At 71.3% G+C, this 9,785-nt stretch overlaps 2 protein-coding genes across 2 annotated transcripts; both read right to left on the minus strand.

The window, feature by feature from the left end:
• Positions 1-207: 207 nt before the first annotated feature.
• Positions 208-4,477, minus strand: CHLNCDRAFT_143195 (hypothetical protein; the record flags this gene model as incomplete). Its single annotated transcript, XM_005849848.1, has 13 exons — positions 208-318; positions 516-612; positions 774-1,569; positions 1,717-1,814; positions 1,979-2,370; positions 2,542-2,664; positions 2,883-2,998; positions 3,181-3,254; positions 3,426-3,549; positions 3,675-3,792; positions 3,935-4,111; positions 4,265-4,314; positions 4,462-4,477. The coding sequence occupies 13 exons, from the start codon at positions 4,475-4,477 to the stop codon at positions 208-210; spliced, it is 2,292 nt and encodes a 763-aa protein (XP_005849910.1).
• A 911-nt stretch (positions 4,478-5,388) lies between these two features.
• Positions 5,389-9,785, minus strand: CHLNCDRAFT_21002 (hypothetical protein; the record flags this gene model as incomplete). Its single annotated transcript, XM_005849849.1, has 11 exons — positions 5,389-5,718; positions 5,957-6,310; positions 6,557-6,613; positions 6,695-6,907; positions 7,059-7,201; positions 7,465-7,687; positions 8,030-8,253; positions 8,393-8,489; positions 8,671-8,773; positions 8,926-9,088; positions 9,284-9,785. The coding sequence occupies 11 exons, from the start codon at positions 9,783-9,785 to the stop codon at positions 5,389-5,391; spliced, it is 2,409 nt and encodes an 802-aa protein (XP_005849911.1).

Genomic DNA, 9,785 nt, shown 5'->3' on the forward strand with positions numbered 1-9,785 from the left:
CCCAAACAGGCGCTGCCGGCTGCCGGCGGCCAGCAGGGACAGGGCGCCGTAGAGGTCCCTGCACACGGCAGGAAACACACAAAAGGAGAGTGCTGAGGCTCAGCCAGGCAGGCCTCACGCACAGGCTCAGCGGCCCAGCGGCCGCCCCCGCTGCAGGCACTGCGTGTGGGGCCTCAGCAGCAGCAGCGGCAGCGGCAGGCAGCCCCCTCACCTGCCCTCACAAAGCTCCTGCAGCAGCACGCCCTTGGTGCCCACCAGCGCCACGCCCACAAACCCGACCACAGTGGCGTGCCGCAGCTGGTGCAGGCGCACGGCCTCCTGCGGCAGGAGGAGAAGGAGAGGGGCCAGGGTGGGGAGGCCTCCCCGCAGCCGAGCCAGCAGGCTGGCCACCTCGGGGCAAGCCGGCAAGCCCCGCGGCCGACCAGAGCCAGCCAGCTTGGACGCCCGGCTGACGCCATTGCCCCACGTGTCCAGCCGCTGCCGCTTGCCCGCCCTCCCGCCTGCCAGCCGCGCACCCGCACAAACGTCTGCTGCAGGTCTGGGTTGGTGCCAATCTCGATCTCCTTGGCCGCCACAAACTCGCCATGCAGCACCGCCTTGTACACCTTGCCGCTGCGCATAGCGGCGGTGGCGGGGCAGGCGGCGAGGGCACAGCGAGTCATGCAATCGGCTTGAGCCAGCCAGCCCGCCTGCCGTCAGGCTGCACGTGCACTGTGTCGCCCCTCAACCCCATGCTCGCCAAAACTCAGTCCACCGGGCGCGTGCTGACCCACCTGGCCCCCGACCCCAGCTCATGAAGCTTGCCGTTTGGCAGGCGGCAGTAGTGGAAGCTGTCCGGGTCCACCAGGAAGTCGCGCAGGCCCTGCGGAAGCTGCGCGGCAGCCAGCAGCTGCTGCTGCGCGTCCGAGGGCGAGGCGGCGCCGCCGCTGTCGCCGCTGGATGACGTCACCGCCGCATCCTGCGCCTGGATCAGCTGCTGCAGCTCCGGCAGGGCCAGGGACGGCGCATGCGGCATGCCCGCCCCCAGTACGGTGGAGGACATGGAGGGCAGGTGCGGCAGCTCCCCCACCCCCACAGACGGCTGCGAGGTCAGGCTCTGCGGCGCGGGGCTGCTGCTGCCGCCGCCCGTGTCAAACGCCGCGGCCGCAAAGGCCGACGGCGGCGGGCCGGCGTCGGGCGCCGCCGCTGCCGCTGCCGGCGCGGCGCCGGACGCTGGCGCCGCCTCCTCGTCGGCCACACGCTCGCTGCTGCTGCCGCCGCTGCCATTCAGCTTGGCGCCCTGCTGGTGCAGGCGCCGCTGGCGGCGGCGCCGCGCTAACCAGACGGCGGCGCCGACCAGCGCCGCCGCCGCGGCCGCAGAGCCGACCGCGATGCCCGCTATCGCGCCGGCAGACAGGGACGATGCTGCTGCTGCTGAGTCTGGTGCTGGCGGCGACGGCGACGGCGACGGCGGTACCGCCGGCTGCTCGTCCCGCAGGTACAGCAGGCCGGTGGGGTTCCACAGGATGGCGCTGGCGTTGGCGTCGTGCTTGAAGATGCCCAGGCTGCTGCCCAGCCCGCTCACCCCCTCTGCAGGCCGGCGCAGCAGGCAGCAGCCGCGCATGCGTTCAGCCATTTCAAGGACCGAGGAGGATGGACACATGGGGGTCGGCCATCAAGCGGGCCAGCCAGCCAGCGCCAGCGGCGCCAGCGCCGCGCCGCGCATGGCCCCGCAACGTTGCTTCAGGATGAAGGCCTCACACTCCCATTCCTGATCACAGATGTCGGCCAGCTGCTGGGGGGAGCCCGGCAGCACGCACTCCTGAATCTCCGGTCTGAGCATGGGGTGGGGAGGGGGTGCCGGAGGGCCCAGCGCCTCGTCAGCGAGCGAGCCGCCGAGAGGCGCGGCAGGCGCGGCGGCTGCCTGCCGGCGCGGGGCTGCCTGCCTGCCAGCCGCCCTCCTTGCTCTCCTGCGCTTTCCTACCCCGTCCCGCCTCACCTGAGCGACTGCGAGCAGTTGAAGCGGCCAAAGGAGAAGAGGCCCTTGCCCGGCAGCAGGGTGTAGCCTGGGAGCTGGGGGCCCGAAGTGACGATTGGGCCACCCGCACTGAAGGGCACGGCGGGCCCCTTGGCGATGAGGGCCGCGGGGTAGGCCAGGGTGGGCTGGATGAGGGTCTGGAAGCGCAGCTGGCACTGATACTGCTCCAACTGCAGTACCATCCCGCCGGACGCCTGGTACCGGCAGCCCCCGGGCTGCTCGCAGTAGTTCCAGCAGTTGCAGGAGTCGGGCGTGGAGGTGGCGTTCACGGTGACGACGCTGGCGCTGCCCAGCCCCCAGCCCCGGCACGCGCGGCAGCATGCCTCCGCAGACGGCTGGGCGATGGTGGACACCTGCGGCGAGAGGAGCGGGGAGCAGGCGTGGGGCAGGGAGTCGGCCGGGACCCTGCTCGCCAAGCAACACCAGGAAGCAGCAGGGCAGGGCCATCGCCAGCACAGCCGCAGGAGCCCGCCCAGGCCGCAGGCAGCGGCACCGGCGGCCCGCCCCGCCACCGCGCCGCGCACCACGATGCCGTCCACGGCGGCGTTGCGCCCGATGAAGCAGCCCTGCCAGGAGCTGTTGGCGGCTGCCTCCTCGGGGGTGGGCAGGATGGTGGTACCGTCGCTGTTGTACAGGTACTGCGCAGTCTGGATGAAGAGAAGGGGGAGCAGGACAATTCACGCCTTGAAAGGGCGCAGCAGGCTGGGTGTCCACGGGCCCACGGCAGCGGCTGCAGGGGCCCACGGCAGCGGCAGCAGCGGCCGGTTCCCAGGGGGCCGACCCGAGCGGCAGAGGCGGGTGCGGGCTGCCTGGGGCATGCAGCCAGGCCATGGCAGCCAGGCCAGCAGCCGTGGGCCGCTCTCACAATGGGCAGGTTGTCCAGGCGAGTGATGGAGTACATGAGGGGCGACGCGGTGGTGGTGGATGGCGGCAGGTTCACTGCCTTGAGGACGGCAACCAGGTCTGACGCGCCGTCGGTGCCTGCGGCGCCACGCAGCCCACGGCGGCCAGCGGTTGCCGCATGGCAAGGCAGCAGAGCAGGCAGGCCGGGAGCGGCACGAGCGGCAAGAGGCTGCACAGGCCTTCTGGCAGGCCCCGCAACGGTGCTGGGAGGGCCTGATCAACAGCGTCGACACTCCCAGTTTGCATACCCACAAACTCACCGTTTGGGTACACCACAATCGTGCGGCACTGGCTGGCGGCCGTCATGCAAAACATGGCGGCCTCCACCGCAGTCCTGCGGCAGCGGCGCCAGCGGCAGGCGCGCCGTCGTTCAGCCGCAGCTTGCGCCGCGGGCAGCTGGCCGGTACGCAGCTGCGTGCCTGTGCTGCCTGCTGACTCCCTGCCCGCCCAGCAGCCTGCTTGAGCTGGTGACACAGCAGGCAGCGGGCCAGCCCACTAGCCTCACCTGAAAGCACATTTGCCTGGCAGCACCGAGCCAGGGCAGGTTTGGTCCCCCATGCCCTCAAACCCCTGCGCCGGTACCGTCGTGAAGCCCGGGAACTGGCGGGCCTCAGTGCGCCAGGGGAAGCCTGCAGGCAGGCACGGCCAGGTGGTAGGCAGGGGCGCACGGGCGCTTGTGCACCCCAAACCTAAATAATCGGCGCACGATTCGTCGGGAGGGCGTGCCACCGTTGCGAGCGCCAGCGCCACCTACCCGAGGTGGCAGCCACCTGCAGGCCCTGGGCTAGCACTTGCGGCACGGCTGTGCCATTGGGCGCCAGCAGCTGGCAGTCCTGGAACTCCAGCTGCACGCCGCCGGCATCGCAGCCGCCCTGCACATGCGCCACAGGCGGGCAGCAGCCACCTGGGCGGCGGGCTTGCTGGCTGGGCCGCAGGCGAGGGCGTGGCTCACCAGCTGAGCCTTCAGCAGCAGCAGCAGCAGGGAGATGCGCCAGGCTCGGCACTGTCTCTCACCTGTGCTGGGCACCAGACAAACCAGGTGCATGGGTCTTCTCCCCGGCACAGCTCGGCACATGCGTCGACAGTCTGCGCCGCCTCGGCGACGCTCAGCTCAATGCCCGCCAGCACCACCTGCGGCGATATGACTGTGTTGTCCGTGCTGTTGTCGCCCTTGCCTTGCGTGTAGTACACCTGTGAACGCCGAAGAGAAAGAGCGACAAACTGCGTTCAGGCACACAGCCAAGGCGCGTCCGCCACCGCTGGCACCGCCGCCGCCGCCGCTGGCCGGCACCAGGCGTGCGGGGTGCCGAGGGCGACGCCCAGCCCGCATCTGCGCCAACCAACCTGCGACTCGAGGAGCGGGCCGAGCGTAGTGTCCTGGGCCACTACATCCACTGGCGGCAGCAGGAGAGGAAGCAGGAGCGCCCACACGGGCAGCAGGGCCCGCATTTACGGGAGATCCGGCATGGAAGCAGAACGCGCCACGAAAAAAAATTGGCCATGCGGCCGCTGGGGCTGCGCAGCTGCAGCACCTGGCCGACCTGACCCCTCACTCATGTGGCAGGATCATCGGCCTATTAAACTTGGATCCTGCCTAAATAACCCGGCGGTGGCAGCCCTAGGACAGGAGGCAGCTCTGCTGAGAGCACAGGCCCCGGCGCCGCTTGTGCCCCCCCGCCATGGGATTTCCCGCCTCTCAGCTTGCTGCTGTCCTTACTGGGACAGGAGGGTTACAGCCTCCAGCCCAGCTGACACAATCCGTCAGAAACAATGCGTCAAACCAGGCAGAAAAGCAAAGCAGTTCCAGTGGGTCACAACCACCGGGCGGCGGCGCGGACGGCTGCCGGCACCACACCCAGCCGGCAGCCCTGGGGCGAGGCACACAACCCAACACGGCTACTGCCCGCCGGCAAAGCGCACCGTCATGCGCTCGCCCGCCGCCGCCGGCAGGCCGCCGACCGCCGCGTCCCGGGCCGCCGCCGCCACGTGCGCCGAGAAGAAGCCGTTGAAGTCGAGGCGGGCCATCAGGTTGAGCAGGCTCTCCAGCTCCTCACGCGTATCGCTGCGCTCGTTGTGCGCGGTGCGGTGCGCGTCCGCCAGGGTCGCCATGAACTCGCCCGCCTTGCTCAGGAACCGGGTGCGCAGCTCCCTGCAGCGCAAGCACGGCGCACGGGGCAGGGCAGGGCTGGGAGAGCCGCACCGCGACGGCCAGGCAGGTGCAAGGAACGCGGGCAGGGCAAAGCGGCGCTGCCCGGCGCTGCGCAGCAGCCCCCTCAGGCCTGCCTGCCGCCTCCCCACCTGACGCTGGGCGCCACCTCGGGGCGCGACAGCTGGCGCTCCAGCTGGGCGCGCGCCAGCGAGGCCTTGAGCAGCCGCTGCTCCCGCCGCCCCTCCTCCGCCTTGCGTCCTGCAGGAGGAGCAGCACGCCACAGGTACGGCACACCCTCAGCACCAGCCCGACAAGCGGCTCATGCCCCCCAGCGACAGCTCCGCGCCTCCCCTTCAATGCCCAGTCCCGCCGACCATCCAAACCGCCCCCGCACGGCACAGGCGCGCCCCAACACGCTCTTCTCTCTCTCACTCTCTCTCACACACACACACACACCTGAGCCCATGCACTTCTGCTCCACCTCCTCGTCCAGCGCATCCCAGGGCACGCTGGCGGCGTCGTCAGACACCTTGACAAAGCGCATGGCCAGGTCCTTGAGGCTGAGCAGCGTGCGCAGCACAGCCACCTTGCGCGACAGCAGGCACCCCTTCATCAGCTGCCGCAGGAAGGCCTTGTGCTGCTCCACAATCTGAAGGAAGGAAGGGCGCCGGGGGCAGCGCAGGCGGCAGGTGGGCGGGGCAGGCGAGGAATGGGCTGGGAATAGGCGGGGCCCAGTCGTCCGCCCAGGCAGGCCAAGCATGCACCGCCACCCAGCCCGCCACTCGTCGCCTCTGCCCGTGCTACGCCCCCACCTCCCTACCTGCCTCCCATCCCTTCCCTGCCACCACCACCGCCCCACGGCCGGCACCCCGCCGCCACCCGCCCACCTCGTCCAGGCTGCTGGCGGTCTGCAGCTTGGCCTCAAAGGCGCCCCACAGCGGCTCCATCACCTCAAAGGTAACGTACATGAGGTACTGGCGGAAGAAGTGGGTCATCAGCTGGCACGTGCTGCACGACTGCGCCAGCGCCGCCGCCAGCAGGTCGTCGCGCGCGGGGCCGCCGCCCAGCGAGGCCCGCCGCATGCGCGCGCGGCGGTTGGCCAGCCCCGCCGTGCGCTGGAACAGCGCCGCCACGCGCGTCAGCTCCCGCTCCACCCACTTGAGCTCAAAGATGTGGCGGAAGGCCATCTGGTACTGCGCCAGCGCCGCCTCTGGGGCCGCGATGCTCAGCGGCCACGGCACCTGCGGCGCAGGCAAGCGCGTCCGTGCGCGAGGCGGGCATGCGGGGGTAAGTGACGGTGTGCGGCGGCGAGGCTCGGCAGGGCAGCGGCCGCAGGAGAAGCGGGTAGGTGGTGGACTCTGCAGGAGGGGCGTGCCGCGCTGCTGCCTCCCTCCCGGCAGGCAGAGAGCTGCCTGCCTGCCTGCCTGCCTGCCTGCCTGCCCGCCCGCCCTGCCTCCCTCCCTCCACCCGCCCACCCACCCACCCACCTCATACGACAGCATGAAGCTCTCCCGCGCCGACCGCTTCTTGCCGATGTTGTTGCGCTCGCTGGCGGTCATGGGGGCGGGCGTGGTGGCCCTCAGCTTGCCCACGCTCAGCCTGCCCGCGCCCTCGCCGCCCGGCACCGCCGCCAGCGCCTGCTGGTTGGCGATGAGCATGTTGAGGATGGAGCGGTGGTCAAAGGCGGCCGCCAGCCTGGTGGCGTCGGGGTCGCCGGCCGCGCTGCTGCCCCGCACCGCGCTGTCCAGCAGCGACTGCAGCTGCAGCAGCGGCACGGCGCCCACGTGGCTGCGCAGCTCGGGCTCCGCAGCATCCATGAAGTGCAGCAGCATGTCACCCTGCGGTTTTGGGCGGGTGTGTAGGTGCAGGTGGCGTGTAGGGGCAGCAGCCCGTGCTGGGAGCGAGGCTGCAAGGCCGTGTATGCACGCCACACACGCTCCTGAGCGCGAGCGCCACGCGTGGCTGCCCAGCCGCGCCCCTGCCCCGCACCTGCGCGGTGAGGAAGTAGCGCTTGAGCGCCGCCAGGCCGCCCGCCAGGTTCTCGCGCCGCCGCAGCAGCTCCATGGCGGCGGAGGAGGCGGCGCGGTGGGCGTCGTCGATGCGCAGCGCGTACTTTCCACCCTCGTCGTACTCTGCAGGGCCGGGAGGTGGAAGGGACGGGGAAGGAGGAAGGGAAGGGGGGCGAGGGTGAGTGAGGGGGCTGTGTGCCTCCCCGGGGGATCAGGGCTGACTGCGTTCAGAGGGTCTCAAGACAGAGCAGGGAGAGAGGCATGCAAGGGAGCCTGCTGCCTGGTGCGCAGCGCCCCGACAACGGATCGCCTCGCGCAAGCAGCGGCTGCCTGTGGCACGCGGCTGCGCGCCAAGTGCCCAGCAGCGCGGCGCCCGCGGCGCTCACCCAGGTGCGTGCCCAGCGGCAGCGTGCGGGGCGGCTTGGTGCCGCACTCGCGCATCACGTTGAGATACTTGCCGGTGTTGAGGATGACGCCCTTCTGGCGCCGCAGGAAAGCGGGCACATCGTGCAGCGGCTGCCGCTGCTGCTGCAAGGCCGCGGCCGCCGTGGCCGCTGCCGCGGCGGCCGCCGCCCCTGGCGTCCCCGCCGCCCCCGCCGCCGCCGCCAGCTGCTGCTGCTGCTGGCTGGGCGGCGGCGGCGGCGGCGCCTGCTCCAGGGGCTGCCCCGTCCTGGCGTGGCATGCGGTGCGCAGAGTGTAGCGGTCGTGCCAGAAGGCAGACTGGTTGTCGGCATTCAGAGACTCGCGCTTGATGCTCTGCAGGGCAGCACAGGCGCAGCGGAGGCGGCGGGCGATGCTCGCTAGCTCGCGCCAGCGACAGCGTGCCGTGCGCGCACCCGCATGTCAGGTTGGCTGGCTGTCACCCCTCTGCCTCCGGCACCAGCAGCACCAGCACCAGCCCCACCACCACCAGCCCCACCAGCCCCGCAGCCTCACCGCATCCGCCTGCACCATGAATTCTGCATAGGGGTCGTCCACCGCGCCCTCGCACAGCCACCGCTCCAGCATCGAGAAGTAGGGCTCCGCCGCCGCCCGCAGCAGGCGGTGCGCCAGGCGGTGCGCCGCCGCGTCGCCCATGGCCGCGGCGCAGCGCGCGTGCAGCAGGTCGAGCAGCGGCGCGCCGCGCAGCTGCCCCGCCGACGCCTCGGCCGCCAGGCTGGCCACCAGCTTCAGCGCTGCAGTGGTGGCACAGGCGTGTGCTGCTGGGCCAAACAGCCGGCACCGGCACCAGCAAGGCGGCGCGCAAACAAGCACGCCTCGGCTTGAAAGCTTCCGCCGCGGCCATGTGTCCAGCCCGCGCCCCAGCCTGCGCACCTGCCATGGGCGGCTGCACATAGTACCACAGCGCCTGCAGCGTGAGCTTGCTGCTGCGCAGCTGGTGCTCCAGCTGTGCCACCATTAGTTCCCAGTCCTGCGGGGGCGCACACACGGAGCCGCCATTAGCACAGCACAGCGCAGAACGCCACCGTCCTACCAAAGGCATAGAGCCCGGCACGGCAGCACGCCCATCCACCCTCATGCCAGCACATTGCAGGCCCAATGCGTAATGGCGGCCAGCCCGCGCCGATTCTCCCCGCCACCCGTGTCCCGACCTGCAGCACGTGCCGCATGGCGCCTGCCAGCGCGTGGCACACCAGCCCCCACTCGTACACCCGCCGCGTCTCCACAAACCGCTGCACCACCGCCGCGTACTCGCTGCAGGGCAGGGCAGGGCAGGGCAGGGCAGGGCAGTGAGGGGCCACCGCAAGCTGAAGCCGGCTCACGCAATGCCATGCAGCTGCCAACATGCGGCACTCCACCCGGCAGCAGGTGACCGGGCCCGCCCCTCCACCCCCCCACCCGCGCACCAGATGGGCAGCATGCGCGCCGCCATCTCCTGCAGCGCCGGCTCCAGCTGGCCCTGGGGCACCACCTCAAAGCCGATGCGCGTGCCGCCGGGCGCCTCCAGCAACTTGGCGCGCACGTAGCTGCCAGACAGGCCCATGAAGGCCGACAGCAGGTCATCCACCACTGCAGGCGGCGCAGAGGCAGGGAGGTTGCAAGAAGGAGGAGAAGGTTCTGGTGTCTGCTTGTTGTTGGGCAGCCCTGGGCATGGGCGCACGGCGACGAATGCACGGCAGCTCCCGCCCGCCCATGCAGCAGCCGCAGCTCGGATGCACCAGGGCAGCACCAGCCAGGCGGGCGGCGGCGCGGCGCGGCACTCACGCAGCGACTCCTGCACGTGCGGCGGGTAAGTCTCCAGCACCTGCGGTACGCCGTCCCTGCCGTCCCGCTTGCCGCCCTCCCGGCCGCCTGCCCCCGCGCTGGCCTGTGCCGCCGCCTCGTACAGGAAGCGGCCCGTGAGGAAGGGGCGGCTGAAGTCCCAGGCCGGCAGCTGCGGCGCGGCGAGCGCCTCCAGGTCCAGGTACGCCGGCAGCGCAGGCCTGGCGGCAAACAGGTCGCCCACGGGCGGCAGGCGGGCGTCTGGCGCCAGGGAGTCCAGGGTGGGGGTGCGGATGGCGTCGGCCAGCCGGGGCGTGTACTCGCGGTCCACCTTCTTGTCGGGGGACAGCAGCGCCGCCTGCGGGGGGGCGGCAGGCAGCGGGCGGCACAGCAGGGGTCGCGGCCGAGCGGCGTGCAAAGTGCATTGGGCCTGTTGTGGAGTGAGTGCTTGCCCAGCGGCTGTTTGAGAACCAAATAAGAGCAAGTGACTGGGACGGTGCGGCAT

This window comes from Chlorella variabilis (assembly GCF_000147415.1).
Source record: "Chlorella variabilis unplaced genomic scaffold CHLNCscaffold_5, whole genome shotgun sequence".
In the NCBI taxonomy this organism is placed as follows: Eukaryota; Viridiplantae; Chlorophyta; class Trebouxiophyceae; order Chlorellales; family Chlorellaceae; genus Chlorella; species Chlorella variabilis.